The sequence below is a fragment of the Condylostylus longicornis genome, unplaced genomic scaffold, assembly GCF_029603195.1.
Source record: "Condylostylus longicornis isolate FDR11 unplaced genomic scaffold, ASM2960319v2 ptg000004l, whole genome shotgun sequence".
Lineage (NCBI taxonomy): Eukaryota > Metazoa > Arthropoda > Insecta > Diptera > Dolichopodidae > Condylostylus > Condylostylus longicornis.
Genome location: NW_026577973.1, coordinates 3,121,868 through 3,149,736, shown reverse-complemented (window position 1 = coordinate 3,149,736; position 27,869 = coordinate 3,121,868). Strand labels below are relative to the sequence as shown.

Genomic DNA, 27,869 nt, shown 5'->3' with positions numbered 1-27,869 from the left:
TGACTTAAATTCATAATATAAGAATAATATGTTAAAGTACTTAAAATAAGTTTGAATATATGTATATGACATGAAGTTTTGTAAACAAAATGAGTAATAATGGTATACACGAGTATAGTGCTATAAGGTCCAACAAAAAGAAATAAATTTTATTATATAGGAAAATAGCATGTTATAAATTTGAGACATAGAATTTATGCAAACTTTGCAAAAATTCGATTTTAAATAATTAAGTACATCCTTCAATTTTCGAGAAAAGTAAAAATATTGCAACGAATTTTGTTTTTGAAAGCTAGACACATTAAGCATCTTATACAATCTAATAATACATACATACATGTATTTTGAAAAATACAAAAATGTAGAAAAACTCATTATGAACTTATATGTATATTAAAAAATATTTAATAAATTATATATAAAGATAATACAGCCATTTTAATATGACCAAGGAAAAATTTTAAATACAATGGACAGGAATTTTAAATCAAATTTGAATAATTTTAGATATTTTTTATATGAAAAGGTATAACTATTCAAATTTTCAATTAAATAACTAAAAAAACCATAGTTTTTTCTAAATAAAATTAAATGTAAATATTGTTCTATATTCAGAACAAATTTTTTTTGTGCTCCCCTGCGCTTCCCATTTTTTGCCACCCGGAAATAACGAAATTTCAATTTTCGATATTTTATTTCCTCGTAACTACATTTTATGATGGCAAAAAATAGAATATTTTTTAAAATATTGCACATCATCTATAAAATTATAAATAATATCAAAATTTTATATAATATTAAAATAAAAGAGATAGTTATTAATAAAACCTTATATTAATCAAATTGGAAGATTCTAGAAAACAGAAATTCTATATATGATAGTTTTTCTTAAAAATTAATTAAATGAAGACAGCATCTTTGAAACCATAAAATATTAGGGAAAATATAAAAATTGTTTCACAACTTTTTATACATATGTAGGTATATAACAAATAACTAAAATGTAACATACACAATGAAAAGTTCCAGAAAAAAGGCAAAAAAATAGTGAATATAAATTAATTGAAAATAAATTTTATATTTCTAGAGAATTCTTTTCAATATTCTCGTACTAATTTTTTAAACTAAATAAAATGCAGTAAGCCGATGTATATACAATAACATACAGATTAATACAGTAACATACATACACTTTTTAAATTTATCGAGATTTAAAATATTTTTTATTAAGAAAGTAATAATAAGAAGTTATTTAAAAAGGATTAAGGATATTCTAAAAAATATTTTTTATATATATGTATATACATTTAATGTATGTTTGATAATTTTGTAAATATCTACATTTTCTGCAATATAGAACTTAAAGAACACAAAAAATATGTATATACGAGTAAATATAAATTTATGTTTTGAGCAGTTCTTACAATTTAAATTTAATAAAATTAATATTCTTAGTAATAATGTAAATATCTACATGAATACCGCCTAAAACCTATTTTTAATTTTCTAATTTTAGTTTTTGATTAATTCTTTTTAAAAATTTTTTTATTAGGAATTAATCAAAAAGTACTCACTTGCAAAGCGCAGTTGATTCCAATAACAATTACCTCACAAATAAACAAGTGATTGATAATATTTTCATATTTATTTTTAAATCCAGTTTTAATGAAAATTATTGCTAACGAAATTTTGTATAACTTTTATTAATATTTTTTATATTATTTAAAAAATTTATATGTACGCATTAAGAGAAGTTTATACATAAATTAAAATAAAAAATTGAAAACTTTTTTTTATACAAGTTATTTTTTCCCTTTACAATATTTTTGTGTTATTTTTTTTATTACTGCAATATTTATTATGGGTAATTTAAAAATTAATATAACAGACATGTAAAATATTGTAATTTGTATACATTTAAAAAGTAAATAAGAAAATAAAAAAGAGAAAAATATTTTCTTAATTATCTTTAATTTCTCATTTTTCTCTCTTAAGTATTATTAAATATATGTGACATTTTTTACTTACATACGTTATTATTATGTATCTATGTGCGTTAATATGAGTAAATTTTCAAATAAATAGGTGTACATTTATTTACTGTATTTATTTAAAAAGTTCATGTATTTAAAAATGAAGGAAAAAAAGAGATAAAAGAGAAAAATAAAAAAGTTAAAAAACAATTTTTTATAATAAATTTTATTTCTTCGTGTATAAAAATTTTTTGACATATTATCTAATAAACTTCCTTTTTATTCATACATGTATAACATATGTATATACCTACATAATGTAAGGTATACTTTTTATTAAGAGAGGTAATATTAAGCATGTTAAACTTTATTATTATTTAAATTTACTTTTATATTTACCGACTGGATTGCATACAATAAGAAAGATTATGACATCAAATTTCACATGTCGAGTTTCCGTCGGAAATGTAGTACTCTATATATCATATGGAAAAATAAATACTCTATTTTAAGGAAGATGTCGGCCTGTCGAACTGTAAGTCTATATATGCAAGTTCAAATCTCAGATTCAGCTGAACCGATTTTGACGAAAATTTATATAAAAGTTTACTTTGGCGTTACTAAGTCAGGGATTGGTCATCTTTACTACGGTCTGATTTTAAATTTTTGATCAATTTTAAAAATATATTACAACACGTTAATTTGAGATTTTATGCGTACACTTCATATAATAAGTCATCTAACTTTTTGAGAAAATCAAGTGTATTTTTATTAAACCTGGATAATTGGGTAATCTATTTAAAAAATTTATTAACATTTAAAATTTAAATTAAGGTTGTGGAAACAATGATCTTGTTTATTTTATGTTAAATTTATGGGATTTTACATTTTTTTACTATATTCAATTGGTATAACTAATTTAGAGAAAATTTTTGAAATTTTGATATTTGAGTTCTGCCTGCTATCGGAAATAACTGACGATGTTTTCTAGGGTTCGAGTATAGTCGAAAATAAACCTCTAATAAGAGCCACATTAACTTTCTTCTACATACATACATTAACTAACATTTAGGTATCATTCTTAAAATTTAAAAGAAGTATTTAAATTTCATTTTCATAATCTTATGTAACAATTTCGCTAAATTAGACATTTAGCTGTTGCGGTTAGTTATGTGCTGACCCACATCAGACTTTTGTTGTCTTTTTTTCTAAACATACATACATATATACATATAAACATACTGTAAATATATAAATAAATTATAAATTTTATTTGTGTGTAAGTTAAACGTGCATATACCTGCATATTAAATGATAATTTCTTAATAAATCATTATAAAAGTTTTCCTTTCTGTAAAAAAAAAATTAAAATAAATGAAAAACAAATAAAAATAACAAAAAATGTACATATATTTTCTTCAATTCAATTACTTAAGAAATTTATTCTAAATACATTTTCCATTCATTTCAATGTGGAAAATATAGAAGTTAACAAACAAGTCTTATATAGTCACTTTCAATCCAGATAAGTTCAAAATTTTTATTATACTTTGAACAAATTTTTTATCTTATTTTATTCTTTATAAAATATTAAAGAAACAGGATAACATAACAAATTGCAGCACAGATACAATAACGTATATTATATAATATGCCAAAATATTATTATTTAGCCTTTGAAATCTAAGAATCAAAAAGAAAAATATGGTACTTTGTGGGAGGAAGAAAAACTTAAAATGGGAATTTTTCGCAGAAGAATTGGTGATTGATCAACAATTTACTTAATAATTTGCAACCGAATTTTTTACACTATGTTTCGTAATTTAAATAAAATAAAATTTCAAATTATTTAATTTAATTTAGTTATGAATTTTCAATTTTCTTTTATGTGATTTTGTAATAAACGTAATATTAGCCCCGTCAGTCTTATTTAACTTATTGTTAAATTAGACTGACAGCGTTATGTATATCATGGCTTATCATTTCATATAATATGCACTTTATTTTGTTATGTCAACTACAGTCATGAATAGATTGTAGATGTATAAATAACAACTGCATTTCTATGTATTTTCTCCTGATTTAGCCCAAAGTGCTGTGACAGCACTTCTCTTTCTGATGTCAGCTAGACAGTTTGACTAGTTTTGGGATTTTATGACCATCTAGGCCTTTTCTAAAATATAGAATTTCTAAAATGTAGAAATTGGTTTAAATTACCGCACTATTGATAAGTTTGACGACAGTTTCTTTCGATGATTTTCATCTGTATTATATAAAAAAAATATCTATGTATTTCATTACAAAAAGAAAACTATGTGAAATAATTCGCTTAGAGCAACTTTATTTATTAACAGAGTAAAATTTATCACTCGCAAATTTTTAGATTTCAAAATAACTAAATATTTTTTAGTATTATGATGCTTTTATAGTAAAATATTTTCAAATATGTATTTAATTTTTTAAAACTTTTTTTTGGAAAATTGAATCAATTTAATATACAGATTTTGATTATTTTACATTCTGAAGCAGACTCAAGCTTTTAAGAAAATTAATTTACTGATAAAAAAAATAGTCAGTTTAACTAAATATTATGCCAACATTTATTAAAAGTAACAAAAAATCTTTTGTACAGCGATCGATTGTTTGGCAAGCATTTGTTTGTACAAATAAAGTTTTATAGAATATTAAGAACAATATTTATTCATTTCCGAATATTTTGAATCTGGCAGTGCCGGAATTAGTTTTTGTAGCTCTGATCTAAAATGTTGTACTTGAAACAATGGAAAAAAATTTATTTTAAACAAAGTATATAGCAAAATATTTTCGGATTAGCAAATAATTGTCACAAAATCGATTAATTAATTTACAGAGAAATATGTGAATACTTCGGTTCCTTGCGATGTACCCGTAAATTCTTTAAAAGGAAACTAATTTGAATAATAATTATTTATTTAATTGTTAAAATACGTTGAGATTTTAGTAACCATATTATATCAAAAGATTATATTTGAAAATTTTAAGTATTTGAAAATTAGTCTTTCGCTTGTTCCAATTCAAAAACTCCATCGTATATTGGTTAATTCTAATTAAATCACGGAAATTATATTTAAACACAAATGAAGATTCTAATTTTTCGAAATTCAATTGAAATCTTAAATTTCTTGGTTGAAATTTAGGTATAATAAATTTAACAACCTCTGCAATATTTGAACCCACTAAAAAATTTTCAAAAATTTCAGTTCAACAACGAGCACACAAATTATTATTAGAAAAGTCATAAAAATGCCAATAAATCACGAAAAAAAAGAGTATAGAAATTTTGATATTTTTTTTTATCTCTTTGTCAAAATTAAAAAGGTTTTTTCCTTGTTTTTGATTTATTGGTAAAGAATTACAAAAAAAAAGAAAAACATCAATATTTTTTCTGAACAATGGAATTAAATTATAAAATTATAATTTAGAAAATGAAATAAAAAGTACCTATCTATAGCAAATATTCAATAGACTTTAAGTGAAAAATTTACTTAATTTGTGACGGTAATTTGGCAAATTGAAATGGAAAAAAACCAGATGTTTAAAATATTTTTAAAATTATTCAGAAAAGAACAAGCATTTTGAAATATTTTTACAAGTTTCATTCAACTTTATGAATGCAAGAAATTATTTTTTGTTCAAAGCAATTTGATATTTGAGGCATTTCATGGCATATGCGTTGGCTTTTCATTATTTTTTTTACAATTTGTGCTCTTTTTATTTCAAATTTAAATACATTTTGCTGTTTTAGGATTTTTAATAAAGGAAACCTATTAAAATATGTACCTATGTATGTATCTCTCATAGAAATAACTTATAGCTATTCTTTCAATAATTGAAATGCCAAAGAAATAATTTGAAAATGGATTGAGGAATTTATTCTAAAATATTTTGATTAGGTTTATTTTAAACTTGATGCTTTTACTTGTTTTTGAATGAACAGAAATTTTGCCGTGAAATCGACATTATTTTATAAACAAACTTAAATTTTATAAGACACTTACTAGTTATATAAAAGCATAGTAACGATTAAAAACATACTCTCACATATATTTTCGAGATTTCTATATTTTCGAGAATTAAGAGTTGCCATTCTGTAATTTTTACGATATTTTGTATTATGTGTTGTTATTCCATACAATTTAGGATTTCTATATTATTAAAATTTCTTAATTACCTTTCATTTACTATTAAATAGTTACACTAAAAAATTAGTGTTTAAAATCAATAAATTTGTATAGTCAAATAGAGCATGTTAAAATGATTCAAAGTTATAAAATTTTTTTTAATATCAAATATTTCAAAATAAAATATAGCGAAAACTTTATCTGTTCTGCAAATAATTATTATTAAGTATACACATAGCACAAATTTTGAATAAAAACTTTAAAATTTCTGCACTGCAGTCGTAAATTTATCAACAAAAATAAGTGACACTTTAATCTTTTTGTTCTGACTTTATGCATGGTTTTTTCATTTTGTAACTTATTCGCATTTTGTGAATTTTCATATTTATGCGATTATTTTAATAACTAGATATTTTTTTTGTTAGTTCTATATAAAAAGTTATGCAGCATACGGGAAAAGAAAAAAAAAATTTTTTTTTTGTTGATATCAAACATTTGATTTTGAAAACACTGGGGACCTGCAAGTATTATAGTTGGTTATAATGTCAATTTTATTTATTATGAAAATAAAAAAAAAATTTATTATTAATTTTTCTTTTGGAACTGCTTCTTTTACAATATTTATATTCCACCTGCATTCCTGAAAAGAGCGGGGGTTTTCGCGTTTTAATATTTTGATCTACGTTTGAATTCATAAATTTAAATCAATTTGTTTTCAAACACAAAATGTAGGCATTTAGTAGCATAATTTGTGAGATTAATCTTAAATAACTTGTATTATTCATAAATAATTTAAGCAATTTTGGAAGAGAAATTAAAGTTTTTCAGAGATAAGAATGTGTCTACATATTATTGTTCTTTTTGTTACAATTTCAGCTTTAACTGCAAAAATTTTCAATTCTATAACAATGGTGTTGTGGAAGATTCTATTAAGAGATGTGTGTGTTTTTTTTTATAATTTTAATTATCAAAATTTTTTACTAATATCATAATATGGTCAGATATTTAAGAAACCCGATCTGAAACTTTTTTTCTTTTTCTAATCGTTACCAGTTAATGACCAATCGTCTATCAAAACCTAAAAGAAGAATCAACAAAATCAAAAAAGGAAAGGGAAAAAAATTATGAAACACTGCAGAAGAACTATTTATCTAGCGCAGATAAAATTATTTATGAGTGTAGTCTTGATAGTTTTTGTTTTTTTACATACATGCATACATACATACTTGCATATTATATATTTTTTAAAAATTATCCCTAGAGAATTCGAATGTAACATTTTTCTATCTGAAATATTAAAAAAAAGGTTAAAAATATGTATGTATGTGCTGTTTGTAACTATAAGATGTTTCAAGATGTTTAACTATGTAATGCCACTAGAGATTTAAAGAATCTAATGTATTGCTATAGCACACACATAGTCTGCTTTTTATATTTTACTTACCTACTCGTATATACATAAGTTTTTTGTTATGATTTAAATCATAACAAATAAATTTTGAAATATTAAATTTTGAGGCATTCTTTACTTAGAAAAACAAAAAATAAAGTCGAATTGAGTCAAAAGATTTTGTTGTGGAACTTAAAAATGGTATGTTCTAGCATGAAAATATGAAATTGGTTATGAGATTGTTTCACAAAATTTTGTGTTAACCTACTTGTAATTGTGCTTTAAAGCCATGATTTTCTGAAATTTCTGTAATATTACTCAGAAAAATCGCTGGAACACACATATTGTAAATCATTAAATTTTATTGCAGAATGCTATTTTTTAATATATTTTGCATACTCTTGTACTTAATATACTTCGTTTTTATTATCATACTTTTAATAAATGCTAATGCCATATATCTATGTGTATATATGAAGCTACCAAGCTCTGAGAGTAAATAAAAAACAGTTTCCAAATGTATATTAAGATCACAACGGATGATGGAAATTATATGTGTGTAAAGTAAATCGGCTAATGTATTTAAAAAAAATTAATTCTAAAGTTTAACGCATCCGATCTTTTCTATCTCCGAAATTTTCGATCGGTACTGAATTGCAGGGAAAAAATTTTTAAAATTATATAATACCAAAACAATTTTTTTTGCTTTTAAAAAATGGAGAATAAACCCTAAACGCAAATATTAAATTTAAAGAATAGAAAAATACGGAATAAACCCCGAAAATTTTGAATATTACATGTATGTATATTGAATGGATTAAATTGTTAGCAAATAAATAGAAATTTAGATTTTTTTTCATAAAATGTTAAAATGTTTCTGAGCGGCTTAAAAGTATATTGAAAATTTTGTGTTATTCAAATACAAAACTATTGTTATAACTACTTAACGATTTTCTTAATTGTTTAACGATTGTTAAAATGTTTATATCTAGCGAAGATATGGTTAGATATCGTTGAAATAATAATAACTTAGCACAAAAGTTGAAAATATGACAAGAACCAACAAGATTTTAAAAATTAAAATTTTACTACACACCGCAAAATTGACTTCCTGCACATATAATAATTAACTAATTAGCGAAATTTATTGAAATTCTATACGTCATGCTTTAATAATTGGACTATGATGGTAAGCTTTCGTTAAACTACGAATTTTTCTCTGTGGAACTCCGCTTGTAACCAAATTTACAAATTTTCGAAATAAGGCTCATTAAGTTAATAGCTATCTAACAATAAATTTATTCGCTACTAAAGTATACCATTGCATATTCTTTTGTATTTTAGCCGAAAAGTATGCAACGTTATTTTTTGGAAATAAAGCCAAGAAACTTTCAATTTTTACAACTATATATTATATGACACTATAATAAACCTGCAGTCAATTTTTTACTTTTCTGATATAATATGTATAAATAACGTATATACATAATGCATACGAGTATAAATATAAAATAATAAATACGTAAATCGACTACATCACATGAATTTAGGAAAAAATCAAATATTGTTTTCGATATAAGTTGCAATTTTTCATAATAATGACTTCAAAAATACCTTAAGGATCTAAGACTCACTATAATAATATTAAAGTACACTGTGTGCTCAAATATAATAGATATACATAAAAAATATTAAATTTATATAGTATATAGAATGGACATTGTGATATAAATGAAAATTATATTGATTAAAATTAGGTTTGTTTTCAATAAAGTTGGGTCAAACCAATGGTTTGTATTGTAGCACTTTTCCCTTCAGCAAGTGAAAATTCTGCTTTTAAATACAGTCTATGTATACCTATCAAACTATTAAAATTATTTTCATTCATATACAAAACTATTTCTAGAATTGCATATATTTAGGATGACGCATATATGCAGTGTTTGAAATAAAGCAAAAATTAATATAAAAAGGGGTTAACATAATGCTCGATTTTAAGGTTTAATTATGTGAGTTAAGAAAAATAATTATATTTTTTAATTTCATGGAATTTACCGTTAGCTTTTTATGTTTATAGAAATTTGAAAAAGCTTGCGGTTTCGGAAATATAAGGTGTCAAAAATTCAAATTTTACAAATTTCAAGAGGCCATAACTTGAGAGGGGAAGGAGATGGAAAAAAAATTTCTTCTAACGAAATGAACTATTTGTTAATGTCTAAAAGCCCATAAAATTTCAAGCTTCTACAGGCTGGGGTCTAGAAAATAAACGACATCAAAAATTTGGAAAAAACGGACTTTAGATAACGGTAAATTTGAGCGGCCATTTTGTTTTTCCAAAGTTTAACTATAGTATACCCCGCTAGGGGAAGTAAGCCACTGCCTTTCTGCGTTTGCAAAATTTGAAAAATCCTTATGGTTTCATTGCACTAAATAGTTAAAGAATGGCATTTTTAGGGTTTTGGGGGGGTATAACTTCTAAAGGGGGGGAGATAGGTAAAAATTTTGTTCCACGAAAATAAGTTTCTAGTAAAAATCTATGTACGTACAAAATTTCAGCTTTCTATCTTCAAGGGTGTAGAAGTTTTGTAAACAGACACACGGACGGACGGACGGACGGACGGACGGACGGACAGAGTGAAACTAATAAGCACTTTTTTTTCAAAAATTTTTTGGAAAAGTGCTAAAAAGTAAAACCACAAAAGAATAATAAAAACGACCATGATATTATTGCAATAAATAGAAAGCGAAAGCTTAAAATAAAAAATAAAAATCTGATAATGTCATAATCAGTCAACCGATTCCCTTTGGATATAATAGCTATCCAATAGAAAGCTACTAAAGTCATAAATGCTCAAATAAAAATGTGTATAATTTATAATATATTTTTATCTATATGAGCATATATATACATAAACTGTTAGTATATATGTATATACATACATAGTGTGTAGTTTTAAATTTATATATTGGAAAAATATTTTATCAAGAGATATTTTCTCCCATTCACTATGTTCTACAATGTTGTGTGCTGATATTGTCCTGTATTATATATTATTATGTTTATATAATATGTTGTGTGTGTGTGTATTGTGATTTTTGTTAGTTATACATATATGTATGTCGATAATAACTACTTCCTTTTTTTATTTTTTTTATACATTTTCATTTTGTTTTCTTATTTAATATTATTATTTTTCGGTTGAATTCTCTATTCAATTTCATACCATTTACCAAAAATCCTTTACCTGTTCTCCATTTATGTTTTATACTATCAACATGCTATATAATATTTTTTTAAACTCATATACAAGTATGTTAATATAATAGTAAAGCTGTGCGGTTTATCATGAGTATGATATGATAAAGAAATAGTTAATGGTACTACACCCAATATTAAAAAATAAAAGCTAGAGAGAAAAAAGAACGCCATAATAATAATTATAGTAGTGGTAGTAGTAATAATATGATACACTGAAAAAAAAAATGAAAGAAAACCATCATGAAGAAGTGAGAACAATAAAGTGGAATGAAGAGAATCATTATAATCGATTATCAATTTTTATTGTACATAATAAATAACTATAATATATAAATCTTATGTATACATGATAATATATTTTTATTATTTTTTATTACCCATGTTTTGCAGCAAACTCTATACAAAATGAACTTTGTCACATTATTTCACATTTATCAGTTGGAAATTTTATTGTTATTCAATTTTTAATACAAAATTAGTTTTCTAAATACTAGATCTTGGTACTATTTGTTTTATAAATTATCTAAATAGTGTTGAATTATGATAAAACAAATTCACAATTTTTCCAAGTAAAAATTTTTATCATAAACACAATAACTGTATATTTATGTATGTATATTCAACTTTGATTAAATACCATAGCATATATAACGGTAGTAGGTTAATTGACAGAAAAAAATTTAAAGAATTCAATGAATTCTTATTATTTAAATAAGCTTAAAAAAAATTGTAAGATATAGTTCCAAAGATATTCCTAGAAACAATAACGTTGGAAATGATGTAAACCTATAACAATGTTCTGGTCAATAAAATATTTTAGAGGGGAATCAATGCCTCATTTTTCGAGTGTTTACCAACTATTATTTTTCTATTATATTATTGAAATTTTTGACTTAAATGTTTAGTTAATAAAATATTAAGAGTTCACACTAGAATTGTATTGACTGTAAATTCTTATTTTCTGTATAAGACATCAATGTTAAATTTTTTATATCTTCATAAGCTATAATATTATAACAAACAGTTATAAATTATAACAGATCATATATGTATATAGATAAATGTTTATATTATTATTCATATCTATATATAATATCACATAATGTTTTCGTTTTTGTTACAGGTTATTTATAAAAATAGTTTTATTGCAAGAAGTGTAAGTATATGTACAGTTACTCAGGCATTGTGAGTTAAATATGAGTTAATTAAAACTTTTTGCAAAGATTCCTTTGAATGGCGAAATTATTATTATATTATTAAACGCTACTAAACCAGTAAAATTTTTTTCAAAAATTATTCAAATATAATCCTGTTACTTCACAGTTATTTTACTCAAATATAACTGTATGCCGATGAAAAAAATCGAATTGACTGGTCTGCCTTTTAGAGTTTCAATTTAGTATGCTTTCTATTGAATTTTTTGCTATATTTTAAATCTCACAACAGGTAGTAATTAATTTTTTATTGTGGTTATAAGATTCATTAATGTTTACAGTAATATCATTTAGATTCTGCTCTTATGCACATATATCCACATACATACACATCAAAATTTATTACATTTATGAGTAATTATTAATAATTAAAAAATAAAACAAAAACATATCAAAAAAATCTTACTTAAGGAAAAGTTGATGAAAAAAAAAGGATACCGAATGAAACAAAGAAGTAAATGAATAAAGCACTAACAGTAATTGTTTTATTCAATAATCTTTTCCAATGTAGTTTTTTTTATTATAACATCATTATTAAATTTAATTTTTCATATATACATATATGTACATCGATATACAATATATTTTGATAATGTTTTATACATAGAGTACAACATTAGTCTTTTATATATATATGTATTTATGAATATACATTCATACACCTAATCGGTGTTGTATTTAATCACTGATTGTTTATCGTAAAAAAATAAAAGGGTTAAGTGTAATAATATAATAAGTTGTAAATGTATTTTATGAGAATTATTTTATAATGCAAACTAAAAAAGGAAAAACACAATAAAAATCTGAAACACAAGAGATTAGGGAGTATATTTTTAATTTTATTAAGAGTTACATTACAACTTCATTAAAATTAAGGATCAACAATTTTTTTACCGCGCCAAAATCCTCCCTTTCAATAGATATCAGATTTTTTATGCGACGCAATGCTTTTTTACTGCGGCACTGCTCTATATTCTTGCATATTTTATTTTCATATATTTTTATTATATTAAAATTTTATATACGCTTAATTGAATTGAAAATTTTCGACATTTTGATAAAAAAATCAGTTAATGCTTAAATAATTAAATAAGAGAAAATTTTAAAAACGTCTAGTTTTTGGCAGTTATTGGGATTTTTTAATTCAGAATATTTTCACTCAATACAGATTACTTGAAAATGTGTAATGTGTCAGCATCCTGTTTTACTTTTAATTTTTTAATAATTGAATAAGTTAAGTTAGGTTCGGTTGACGCAACTACCCAAAGAAAATTTTCCCGAGTCTCTCATCTCAGTCAGAGCTCGAGTTTTTCAAAAAGTGGCCAAGGCCCCTAGCATTTAGACTCGCTAAGTCCGTAGCCCGCTGAAAAAAGTAGGATCCAAGAAATTTTTGCATGGAATTCGCCATCGCCAGACCTGAGCATATAGGAGGTGGGTCATTATCTCCTCCTTCCCCTTATAAGTTAGAATTCCTATCAGCGCGTCAATATCCTTTCGTCAAAGAGATAACAGATTCTTTGGGCGATGCAATTCTAGTTTTGGCTACAACTTCCTTGTCACACTACATGTTGTTCCATTTGCCAATCTGAGGTTGGTGTGCTCCGGTGCTGCTTTGCGTAGCAACAATGTGTGGATGCTTAAAGGCCCAGGTTCTCCTTTAAAGGTAAAATACCCAGACTTTCCATTTCTTGAAAATTTGTTCGCCTTACAGTTCCCAGGAATTTTACTGCGTCCAAGGACTTAGTAATTAAATATGTTTAATTAACTTTTAAGAAGTTCGAATATTTTGTTCATTTTTAACCACAATTTTCCTCAAAGTTGACGTTTTAAATTGCTTTGCGTAATCGAAACAGAAGTTATATTTTTTATATGTTCGCATCCGATTACTAGCATTTCGAATATTTTGTTCTGCAACTTGTATATTATTACGTTCTATATTATAATATAAAGAAACTTTCAAATTAATAGAAACCATTTTTCTTTAATATTTTTCAATTATAAATAGTAAAACTTTACTTCAACAATGAAAAATATTACGAGATGGCAGTAAAGTATTATATGAATGTGCCTCATTCATAAAAATTGAAATTGCTGTATACAGTAATATTGTATATGATATTTTATATGCACATAATATTATGTAAATCAACATACTTACGTTCAAATTGCTATCAATTATCACAAAATATTTGAAATTTTCGCAAAAAAAAATATATATCCTTTTTTTTTCATTAAATAATTTTCACGGAAAAAACCGTTTTTAATTAAAGAATAATAATATGGCAAAAGTATAATGCTAATATAAAACAAACAAACAAACTGATGTTAAAAAAACGCACTTCTATTTTTAGAATGTATTAATTAAACCTCTTCATAAAATTGTTATGTTTTTGACAGCTTTTGCAGTAACGCAAAGCATATAAAACGTAAATGAATACAAAAAGAAAATAAAAACAAAAAAGGAGCAGTAAAAAAATAAAAAATTTAATTTGCTTTTTAATATGATAAAGGTAAAGCGTTATATAGTTTATATTAAGTTCTTACACTCGGTAGCACTTTTTTCACACGAAAACACACACAACTTTCGCAATATAATATGTGTATGTATGTGTATTTGTACATGTTTTATATAGAACAATGTATTTATAGTGAAAATGAAAATTATTTTCTTTTAAAATAAAAATGCAATAAAAATTAGAAGTTATGATCTTAATGAAATGCAAGTTAATAATTTCGCAATATAGTTTTTCCCTTCGGTGTTCTTTTCTTTTTTATTCTATTTTTATACCGTTATGGCTTTTTAGAATTTTTACTAAAATTTTAATTGGCATTACAATTATACTTTCTCTTTTATAACACTTAAACTTTATCTGCAATTTTTGTAGTTTTGAAATACCCGCTTGACTTAAGTATACGATCTGTAAGTTTAGAGAATTTGTGTATTATGTGAGTTGGCACTATTATGTTGCATCTAATTGTTGTGCGAATCAACTTTCTTCAACTAATAAAAGTTTTACAGAATATAATAAATATGAATTTATATGAGATCAAAGTTACTAAAACTTATAAATCGTAAAATCCTAGGACTTTTGAAAATGTTAAGGTTTATCAATATATTAATGCGTCGATATTTTATTTGTCAGAAATATAATTTTAATTTTTGCTTACATATATTCAATTTTAAATTCTTTTAAATTCGATATTATAAAAGTAAAAAAAATTTCTACAAGATTCCTGCAAAAAATTTAAAGTCAATAGTGCGTAATACATAATCCAAAGTTATAAAGAGACAAACATGAATTAAACATAAAATTTTGAAAGGTATCAGCTACAATTAGAAAATTTATGTTACCAACTCATTTTCGTATAAATTTAATAGAATTGCAAAAATGAGAATTTGAATTTTTCTAGCACAAATAATAGAATTCATTTAAATAAGTTATCCTATAATGTACAGTCATCAACTTAATTTTATTTCCTTTTATTTTATTATTCTTAATAAACCTAAAATAAATTCCTATACCACCAATAATAAAGTCATCATCAATTTTGGTGATAGTCAAGAAGTAGAAGGCATTTTTCTTGTATCGAAAATTTCCATCACATATACATGAGTACATAATATACGTACATACATGCATACAATTCAAACATATATATGTATATATTTATATTCTGTTTATTCTATTGTTAGTCTTTCTCTTTTTCTGTCGTTTTTTTCGTTTCGTTTCGTTTCAATTTACTGCTTTTATTTACTTTATATTACAGTTATACGATTTTCGTTACTATCTATCTATGAATAAAATAGAAAAACAAAAAGAAAAAAAGAGCATTTTGTCGGAAATTTCATTTTTATTTTGTGGCCTTGCAGGGTTGAATAATTTTAAATGAAAGTCGTCAAAGTAAGTAAATATGTAATAATAATAATATAATAACAGTTATTAAATAAACAAAACTATAGGATATCTATGGTATATTTTTAGATTATCATGTCAATAAATCCACGACATAAAATATATTATATTCGCCTGTAAAATGTAAAATATGAAGGTAAATTATATTTTTTAGCTATGCAAATTGTGAAATATTTTTGCATCAAAATGGGAGAATTTCATAACCCTTTTTGCATTATTTTACACATACATACATATCTAATATTTATCTAATATATGAAATTGAAAATAATTATGATTTAGACTAAAATTAGTTCTTTGATTAATTTATTTTAAAGACGTAAATTAAAATTCAAATCAATCTTACTAAATTGATTAATTCGACTTCAAATATCTAGGACATGTACTAGAAAATTTAAATTGTCGAACCTTATTTTATATTATACAATGCTGGTATTGCAAATTTTGAAATGTTAATAAGAAAGTTTCAATTTTAATTGTATTTTATATATAAAAATTTAAACTATTTTTTATCTATTTTATTTGAGTCCTTAAATGAGGTCTTTTCACATAAACGATTTTGTTCCAAACTAGCCTAACGATTCAGCAATCAATAAACATCGAGCTATTCTTGGATCCTTTAAACTTGATTCAGTTCAATTTAAATTTTAATTTTCCCTATAATTGTTACGCACAAATTTATTTAAGGCAAAATGGAAAAAATAAACGGAGATTCTCTTAAAAATTCTAAACTGATCATGAAATATTTAACCAAGTTTCTAATACAAAAATATCATGTACATATGTGCTTGAAAGAATGAAATAAAATATAAACATTTTCTTGGTTATTTTCCCTTTTATTTTTTTTTTCTGCCGGGGTAAAATAATCTCTTCAATCTTTACAACATAACAATAATCGATTTTAACAAATCAGTATTAAAAGTAGTAAAAACCGAAAGAACTGAAATAATATAGTCATATAAAAAAAAGAACAAAAACAAAAAAAACAAAAAGAAGTCACTTCCTCGAAAATTACAGGAAAATAAACCCCAGGAAGGAAGATAAATAATAAAAGAATAAAAATAAAAGGATATACAAAAAAAAAAGAAAGAAAGAAAATTTATAATAAAGGAGAAAAGACTGTCATAATATAAGAGTAAAGGGCACATAATATAAACTAAAAATATTTTTACACATACGTTTATATTATCGTAATGAAAATTATACGATTTTTTATATATTTTTAGGTTAACAAAATCTCATTCCCTCTCTTCCTCTTCATAATATAAAGTCAGTCACTTTATAGCAATTGTGAGGATATAAAGTAAATTTATAAAAAGATTTTAGTGCCAGCTTCCTAATAATAAGTGAATGAAAGTAACAAAATATAAGAGAAATACAAAGCTAACAAAGAAAGAAATATGAAAAAGAAAAAGAAGAGTTCAATAACATGAAATGAACAGAGCAGAAAAATCAAAATTCTGTTTAATCTTAAGCCTGATATGATAAGCGTTATAATGTAATATTTTACATTCTATAGAATGCTTGATTACTTTAAGCTATGGATAATTTACGCAAGGTATAAATATATATGCACATAGCTGTACCACGAGAATAATGAACTAAATTCAAAATAACTTTTCATTGTTATTTCAATTAGAAATTTTTGATTGACATTGCAAAGGAAATATTATTCTTTATTTAAAATGTTGTAAAATATTGTACAATACACGAGTTATTGTGGCATTGACTTGTAAATGAAGTTTTAACTATATGTAATTTTGTAAGTGTTAAATAAATGTAAACACAAATGTTATAATTAAAATACATATAATTTTTTTTTAATATTCCATTAAAGTAAAGATGCCATAATTTGGAAATGTAGGTAAATTGTAGCTGATTGTAGCATTTAAATTATAATTCGTAGCACAAAAATATAAAAGCATTTGATTCAGTATTGTTAATTATTAGAAGGTTATTGTACACAAATTAGGTGCAAAATTAAAAACCAGTTTTTACCGTTAACTTTGACATTTTATTACGTTACTAAATTACTTTAACATTATATTGCTTAAGTGTAGATAAACTGCAATAATAACATAATTGATTAATATTAAGTTTTCGACCTGATCATTGTTTAGACCTCTAACTGTTATTAACCTCCGTAGATTATTTACTTTGTAGGAAAGTAAAATTTGATTGTTTATGCTCAATGTTTTGTAATGCAATATTTCAATATCTTTCGACTAAAATGTACGAGAAGATGATTCAAACTTAGGGATGGTTGCGGTTATCACTGGTATAGAATTATTTTTAAAAGGTGAATGTTTTCCTTTAAATTAAAAACCAAGAGGCTAAAAAATTAGGCTTTATTAGTATAATTGTTAACAATTGCAATTATGGGGGTTTTCCTTTTGAAAACTTATGTCAAGTTTTTGGAAGTATGTAATTCGTAAATATCTATAATGTTTTTTTCGCCCTTGAATGGGTCGCCGCAAGTATGTCATAATGATTCCAAATAATATGTTGTATACAATACACATATTTATATATTTATGTGATACATTTATATAATGTATATAAATAGCTACATAATATTCAAGTATATGTATAATATTACACACATAAAAAAAATTATATCTTTTTAATCGACACTAAAATTGGCTAAACTTGTGAAGATCATAAACAAAATATATAAATACGAGTATAAAATATTATATTAAAATATTCTTATTTTTCATTTGGGAAATATTAGTTTTAAATTTTTTTAATAATCGAGAAATATACAATAATAGGGCTTGAAGAAAGTAGACGTCGATTTTTCTCTTTAAGATAAAACTTTAATGTCAAACTTCAATAGTGATATTATTTTCAATTTGTATTTCCGCATTTTCTTTTACCTTTTAGAATTTCTTTTATATAATCCTATTTACTTTTCTTCAGAATACTTTACTTATTCTGGATATTCTTTTATTTGTTGAAGCATCAAAGGAAGCAATAGTCAAATTGATAGTTTAAAGGATTGAAAATTATTTTCTTCTATGAACGCATGGATGTATGTGTCTATGCTTATTACTTTCCTTTTTCTACAATTTTTATTATCCCTTTTTTATATTTTCCATAATTTTTATATTTCATTCATTGAATTTTATTACTCTCTTTCATCGTATTTTGTTTCAACTTAATGGAAAATAATAAAAATATGCACTCATAATATGTAAACGTATATGTGTTGTGAATAATATTGTGTAAATGTAATTCAGAAAGTAAGTGTATAATATCATAAAATAACATTAAGATGATTGCCATTACTAAAGGATATTTTTATTTCACAATTTCTTAAAATAATACTTTAAAATTTCGAAATTATGTATATTCTAAAAGACTCAACATAGTGTTACCAATATTATGAAACAAAAATGTTATAAAATTAAAAAACATAGCAACTTTATAAAAACAAGGTGACTTACGAAAACATAAACTAATAGAATAAATATATTGGTACAACCTTGGATTAAAACTGTTAATGAATATGCTATATTTAACTTTTAATAAAGATTTTCAAAAAAAAAATACATATACTCTTATGTATATTCTTTTTAAATGAGTTAATGTGAAAAGTATTGAAAAGCATACTTCTTTGTAAGCCAAATATGAATTGTTTTCTTGTGATTTAATGTTTTATTTTTAATTCGATGAGTTTTAAATTTAATTAAAAATTTCCACGATGTTTCATAAACGATCAAAAATTCATAATTCATACAAACATAAGCTTCCTTCATGCCGTATAAGCTAAACGACCTTAGAATTGTGTTTTAAAAAGAAATTGTGTTGATCCCTTACTCTTTGTTTATTTTGAAATTCTTTAAGAAAAATGAATGTCACCCGTTTTATAACATAATATCATCTTTAAAATTAAAAAATGTTTAAAAACAACAACTCTGATTTATTTAATTTGGATGGGATTAACTGAATAGTATGTTTGTAGGTCGTCATTTAAATTTAATGAATGGAAAGCAGAACTATGTATGTCGGATTCAACATTCTTAATTAATTACTTCCAAAAAAAAAAAATTCTATCAAATATAGATTCAATATTTGGTATGTCTACTTATTTACTTATTTTGAGGAACAATTTATTAAAGCTGCGCATAAGGAAAAGCGGTTAAATTTAATTTTTATTCTCACTGTGATTTCATTTACGCTGTCAATTACTGTAGCAATTTCTAAAGGACAATAGCGCGTTCTCCAATATCCATTTACTTACTAGACATATTAGTTCACACTATTAAAATGAAGGAACCGACACTACAAAGAATTCGTTTAACGCTATATTTTAAAGTTTCTCATTTCTTTAAATTTTAAAACAAAAAACTTCATAAAATTTTACAGATATTTAACATGTGATCTGTAATGTTATTACAAATGAATTTAAAAATTTATCATACCACTTAGTAAGTATAAAATAACTTGGGGGGGGGGGGGGGGGGGGTTCGGAAAATATACGAGAAAAAAATAGTGCTTTTGCATTAAAAAAGTGACGGTAAATATAACGGGTATGGTAGTAGATATGCTAAGTATTACGTTTATCTTGACATTTTACATTTGTTATCCTTTTTAAACGGTTCATATTTTACTTTAAAAAAGATTTTTTTTTTTTGAAGATTTACAGAACTCTCTTTAAATGTTTTATAATATAAGCACATGTAATTTGAAAAGTTACTTGCAGCATTTTATCTGTACAAGTATTTTGTTTGTAGAATACTTAAAAGATAATGCAATTGACAAGGAAAAATTACTGTTGACAGTAGGAATAAAAGGAGGAAAACAAAAAACAAAAATAAATTCAATGGTGCATTCAATCTATCACTTTATGAGAAATTGCAAAACTTGTGACAAATAAATAAAAGAAATATGTTTGTAAATTGTATATACTACTAAGCTATTTAGATATAAAAGTGAAATAATATTAAATTTTTTTTTCAGAGATAAAAAAAAGAAGAAAAGCAAAATAATATATTTACGGTTCTGTTTCTTCCCATAAAAATTAAATTCACTAATTAAGATTAAAGTGCATAAGTTCATAAACAGTTTTTGGTGGAGAAATGCAATTAAATTAGCTGTTAGTTTCATTTTCAATGACTTCTTGAATTTTATTATTTTATATAATATATAAATATGTACATACTTAAATTTTAAAAGGGAAAAAGAGTTAACATATTACACTTGTTCATTTAAGAATTGCAATGTTGTTATAAAATATTTAAAAGGTTGAATAACTTTCAAGAGTAATTTTATAATTAAAGAATGATTTTGTGTTTATAGAGAATATTCTTAAAGAAGTAAAATGTAAATTTTATTTTATTGCTCTTCCTATATCATAGAGCATTTTTTTACTATTGTAACAATTGATTTTTTATTTAACCATTTATTTCTATCACATATAAAAATAATTCCATTTAATCAATAAAAAAATTAAAGGGAAATTTTAAATAAAAGATAAAGGAAAAAAATTTACTTACCAGCACGTTTATCAGCTTCATTGATGGGAATATTCTCGATAACAATAGGTTCTGAGCGTCCTTTTTGATTTACACTGTATGCGACAAGATGTAATGCTGGATTTGAATCAGGATAATAATCCATTGGAAGAAGATCTGTATGAAAAGAAAAATAAATTTTCAGTGCTAGATTTTTAAAGTGATTTTGTCGCCGGGGTTTTGAAATTGATTGTTGTAATAATCATCCTTTACATATTTGTAATTTTTCAATTTTTTATTTTATTTATTTATAAAAATAACCCTTAATATAAAAAAGTTTTGTTTCTTTAACAAAACATGGTAACAATTAACACGGACCAAATATTAAATTAAAGCAAATATTTTATATAATAGGCAATTTAATTCAAGAATATTTTATTTTTATTAAAAGTAGGGTTTAAAGAACAGGGATGAAGTATAAGGAAAAATTTTTATCATTTTCTGCTATAAAAATAAATTTCTATTAAAGATCTGTTGGCATATAAAACTTTTTGGATAGGAAGGGTGTTGAAATTTTTAATTGAGACACACGACCGGAAAAATTGAAAATAAGAAGCTTTTCTTTCCCAACTTTGTTGGACAAAAGCTAAAAATTAAGCAAAACCTAAATTATTATTAAAATACTTAAATGTAAAAGTTAATCAAACAACTTCTTTTTACGAATTAAGTACATTTATCTCATTTTGTCATAATTTTAGATTACCGGTTTTCCGTGGCATTGCACTTATTTCAATTTAAGAATAAATAACATGTTATGCTTGGTTTGCAATCTAAGAAATAACCGTAAAGAACGTATTTAAACATTCTTTAAAAAGATTAATCTACGACCATTAAATTTTTGTATTTTGCAAATAATAAAACCGCAAACAATTATTTATAATCTTTAATTGAAATGGATGAATGACTTTACAAAAAAATTTTTTTTCCATAATTAATTTTAAAATGGCTCATTTTTTTTGCAAGCTTTACACAAATTTAAACCACTAAGAATTGAAAATTTTTCTCCTTCCTAAAATAAAGAATGACATAAAAATTATAATATTTGAAAAATGTCCTTGGAATACGAGTAATATACATTATAATACTTTTATTGTGTACACCAGAATTCATTTTGTTTTATTGTATATACATAGTATTGTGTATGTGTATTACATGCGATTTAAATATTTACCTGATAAATCAATCCGAAAAATTGGATAATCAGCATATGTGCTAGTCATATTTAATCTTAATTTTTTGGTTTTAGCATCATATGCTTCTAACATAAAATGTTGTGGTAAGCCACCATCATAACCAGCAAAACATTCCAATTCCATTGTTGAATAAATAATATTATCATAATTTTCAAAATGATTTCCACTATTTCCACCATTACTAATACCATTATTAGAACCATAATTATAACTACTTGAATAAAATGATGCTGATGCTGATGATGATATTGATGGTATATTAGAATAACTGCTACTACCACTTCTACTATAATCAATTTTCGGACCACTAATACCTGATGAACTACCACCTCTATTACTACTACCACTATAAGAAGTTAATGATGATTGCCAATCATATTTAAGATATGCAAAATTTGGCACATTTTTTTCTTCAATATCATTACCAGCATTATTATTTTTATCTAAATTTATATTACCGGTATTTTGAATATTGTTACCACCTTCAATACCATCAATAATATTATTTTGATTATCTATTATATCGCTTGAGATATCATCATTTAAATCTATAGTGTCTTCAAATTTATTTTTAATATTATGATGGTCATTATAATGACGACTATTCATATTATTGGAAGACATAAAATTTGTAGATAGAGATGATGATGGTGATAATAGTAATGATGATACTGATGGTAACGATATAGAAGACGATGATGATGATGATTTTGACAACGATGACATTGCAGATGACGATAATAAAGAAAGTGATGTTGGAGAAGATGAAGATTTTGATGAAGACAATAATATAGAAGAAGATGATGCTTCTAATGATCCTGATGAAGATTTGTTATTGGATTTTTTTTGTTTTTCATCTTTTGTTAAAGAATTTCCATTTTTAAGCATCGCCATTTTTGTAATATGACTATCATTAGTAGTTTTTTCTATATCTAATTTATCATCATCTGAAATATTGTCTTGTATATCATGAACATTTTTATGATATTGTATCTCTAGGCTATTTAATTTTTTATTTCGATTATTCACATTAGTTTTATATAATTCATTATTCATAGATGATGTTTTTCTATCAAAATTATCATCACTATCATCATTATTTTCATTTAAAGAGGCAACTGAAGAACTTATTATAACATTTGAAATACCAGTAGATTCAACAATAATACTAGAATCACCCATACTACCAGCATCTAAAGTTGAAAATGATATTAAACCACTATCTTCATTACTAGAAACACCACTACTGCCAGTGGGTATAATATAATGTCCATTTAAATCTTTTTGTAAATTATTTGTTGTTGGTCTTGGATATTCTCCAGAAACTGAAGAAGACGAAGATAATGATGATGATGACGAAGATGCTAATGATGAATAAAATGATGTTGGTATTGATGATACTGATAAAATTGAAGATGATGGCGAAGGATATGATAAATCTAATAACTGGGAGGAAGATGAAGAAGACGACAATGATGATGACGATGAATCGACAAGAATATCTGAAGAAAGTTCTAACTGTGATGTTGTTATTTGCCTCTTTGACATATGTGTCATGTAGTTTTTTTGTACAATTTTATTATTTAATTCATTATTGTTATTTGTTAATAAATTTGATTTATTTTTTGTACGTAACCTCTTCAGTGGTTTAAATGATTGCTCCTTATTATTTAAATTATGTTGTTGTAATTTGTGTTGTAATTGTAATTCTTGAAAAATATTCCTATTTTTTATTGCGTCCTGTAATAAAATTTAAGTAGAATAAAGAAATAAAATTAATGTATTTCCCTGTAAGGGATATTTTATCCTAAATTCTATTGAAATCAACTTGATTTATGTTTGGTATTATTAGGAGTGTCATCATATTATTTTATATGAGTATTTTTGTTATATTGTTATAACACTAATATTTACAATGCAAATACTTATATGTAGGAGTATGAATGTATATATGCTTGTAAGCAAAAGTTTGAAGGTCAATGTTGTAATTTTGTTTTTAATTTTGAACACACAGAGATTCGTTTTTGATTGACTATTTTTCTAAGAAAAACACGATGAGCTTACTAAGATAGTTTTCTTTTTTTCTGCAAAGTTATGAAAAATATTGTGTGTTATTTAAAAGTTGCCATTAAGCTTATTTTCAATAAAAATTTTCAATTTTTATTTCAAAGATAAAAATAGTCAAGTTGTATAATATACACACATATACATATTCTGTATATGTTTGTAATACGATTCTCTCATTTTCTTTTTGCAGTTATGTGCTTGTAATGAAAGTTTTGGTTTTCACTGTAAGATTATTGGGTTTTATGTATATTTAGTTAGTATTTAAGTTAAGATTTTCCAAAGATGCAACGAATTAAATTTCAGAAAGTAAAAAAGAAAGCATGGAAAATAATAAAGAAATAAAAATTGCTTTTCCCAACATAATTTTCACATAATCCTTATTTGCTTAAAAGCTTCCAATGCTTTTATAAATATTATATGCAAGCCCCTAAAATTCTAGGAACAACCATTTTGAATAGAGCGAAATGTAAGTTCTAATTGTAAATAGAAAAGATTTTATTTAACCTTTGGAAAAAACTCTAACCAAACAATATAAAAAAGAAAATTTCGAAAAAATTTTTATTAAAAATAAAATATGTTTAATAAAGAACCGAAACACCAACTCATATTTACTTACCTTTCCTAAATTTTGAGTTCTTTTCAATGCTTTAGAAATATTTTTTAAATTTATAGATTTATTACTATTGCTGTTAATGTCTTTTAAATTGAATTTCTCAATTTTTGTATCATTGTCATTTCTTTGATGATGATTATGAATTCTCATTGTTAAATTATTTTTTAATATTATTTCCATTGAATCAGATGATCCTTCAATTTGTTCAGATGATGATTTTGATTTTTGTAAATTTTTTCGTAAATTTATATCACGTTTTCGACGTTCAATATTTTCATCATCATCAATAATATCCTCTGAATCAATTGAATCATAAATATGTGAATCATCATCATGGTCGATATTATTATTATTATTATTGTTAATATCTTGTGGATGATTTAATTTAGAATTTCTTTGAAAAAAATTATTTTCGGGATTTATAGTTGATTTTGAATTGATTTCTAATTTTTTTTGGTGGGTCATATCACGTAAATATTCAAGTTGAACTTGATTTTGTTTACCATGATAAATAGGTTTATCTAATGATAAATCTGATGAATCAGTTTTTTTATTATTATGTTTATGAAATTGCTGCTGATGTTGCTGTTGGTTATAATGTTGTTTAGGATTCTGCTGCTGCTGCTGTTGTTGTGGATTATTATGATGTTGTCTTAAAGCCATATGATTAGGATGTATTGTGGTTTGATTTGAAGAATTTAATGAAGCCGATGTTACCACATATGGTCTTAAGGTACAATTCTTTAATGCTGCTGGTTTTGCTATATTGAAAATTAAAAAGAAAATAATAATGTTAAGGTATTATCAATTTTGTAATTAATTTAAACAAGATGAAAATAGATTTTTAAAAGAATATCAAATAGAATATTTATTATATGAAAAGTGTGAAAAATTCATATTTTTTCGGATATTTTGCAATTGATTCGTTAATTAGATGATCAATTAAGTCTGTTTATTTCAATTGCAAATTAATGAATCATATTAATTTATTTATTAATCACGAAAACTTAGGGAGAATTTTAAAATCAAATAACTTAAGAATGACAGAAATGTGATGTGAAAAATTTTAAATTTAAAAATAAGAAAAAAAATTTAAAAAAACTTCAATAATTTTTTTTCAAATTAGAAATATTATAATCTAGATAGCTTTTGAAAACATACTCAAAAAATGAGAATACTCGAAAATTAAACAAAACTATTTCAATCCGAATTCGTTTTCCAACGAAATTTCCTTAAAAATATGTTAAAGTTTTTGCATAATTTTTAAATAATGCTGCTCTTTCGTTATTTCATGTAATTTTAAGAAAGTTTTGAGAAAATTTGGCTTAAATCTGTCAACTATTTTTTTTTTTTAAAAATAATCATAAATTACCTGCTGGCACCACTTGAAATAAACATGGATCTGTTTGCCTTCCAATTGTATTTTTAGCATAACATGCTAGAGTGCCATAATCTCGTTCGCTTTTCGGTGTGTAAATCAATTCACTGATGGTTTCTACTGAAACGAAAAGTATTTTTAATATTATTGCAACTTACAAAAATAATAAGAATTAAATCAAATCTATACAATATAAAATTTTTTTGATATTAACATTATTACTTAAAACATCCTTAACGCGTGCAATACGTTTTTTTTAGTTTATCTATTGTTTATGATTACATAATTCGACTACGCATTTCATATTAAGGAATATGGAGGCTATAATTCTCGAAATAAATGTTTCAAGAATTTTTCATAATTGATTTAAACAGATGATACCTTAATTTATGCACCCTTTTTTTCATTAAATTAAAATTGCATTTCAAAAAGATTTAATATTTATGTAATTGAAGTTAAATGACTTAAAAATAAGGGTGAATAATTTTGCAATCAATTTGATTTGGAAAAAGTGGAAAAATTGCTAATTTTATTTAAAATTTTTTCTTTTTTTTTATTTTTGTTAGCAAGACTCTAAGAATAAAATAAATTGTGTGTATACAATTGTGTGTTAAATGTTTGTTCAATACATAGAAAATAATATTCTTATTGTTCAAGTAAGTAAAGGTTGTTGTGAACTAAAAAAGGATTTCGCCCTTTTTTCGCCAAAAATTAAATTATGTATATGTAATTTAACAATATGTAAAAATATATAGAGCGTGAACTAAAAACTGAAGCTTGACAAGGGTAAATATTAAGTTACAGAGCTTAACAAAGTAACATAGATGCAAAGTAAGAATTTGCAATGACCGCCTATTTTGTGGCGCCATTGAAAATTCAAAAAGGAGTAAATATAAAAATTTCATTACAAGTCTTCCAAAAAAAATTTCTTTTTATGCACAGCGAAATTAATTTGATGACATGTAACAATATATGAACATTGAAGAGTTCAAAGGGTTCAATTTTATGACTAATCTTGCATTCAGCGTGATAATTGCATATTGTTCATCGACCCGAAATCATTGGCAATCTGCAATACTTAAAAAAATCTCGATTGTTTTAAATTCTTGATACATACAGTTTTGGAATGGTATATGGAAACTTTAGTATGACACTAAAATATATTTAATGAAATATGTACGAAAACAAA

General features: G+C 24.1%; 1 protein-coding gene across 2 annotated transcripts in view; it reads right to left on the bottom strand.

The window, feature by feature from the left end:
- LOC129612864 (uncharacterized) overlaps nt 1–27,869 on the bottom strand; it is a 186,362-nt gene that overhangs the window by 38,352 nt on the left and 120,141 nt on the right. The window contains exons 11-14 of one of the 2 annotated variants that reach the window (XM_055526660.1): nt 26,675–26,800; nt 25,306–26,063; nt 22,601–24,362; nt 21,412–21,546 (exon numbers count right to left, since the gene is read on the bottom strand). In XM_055526660.1, the coding sequence (XP_055382635.1) occupies nt 21,412–21,546; nt 22,601–24,362; nt 25,306–26,063; nt 26,675–26,800 (2,781 nt within the window). The remainder of the gene's footprint in view (nt 1–21,411; nt 21,547–22,600; nt 24,363–25,305; nt 26,064–26,674; nt 26,801–27,869) is intronic. The other variant, XM_055526670.1, reaches the window with a different exon arrangement.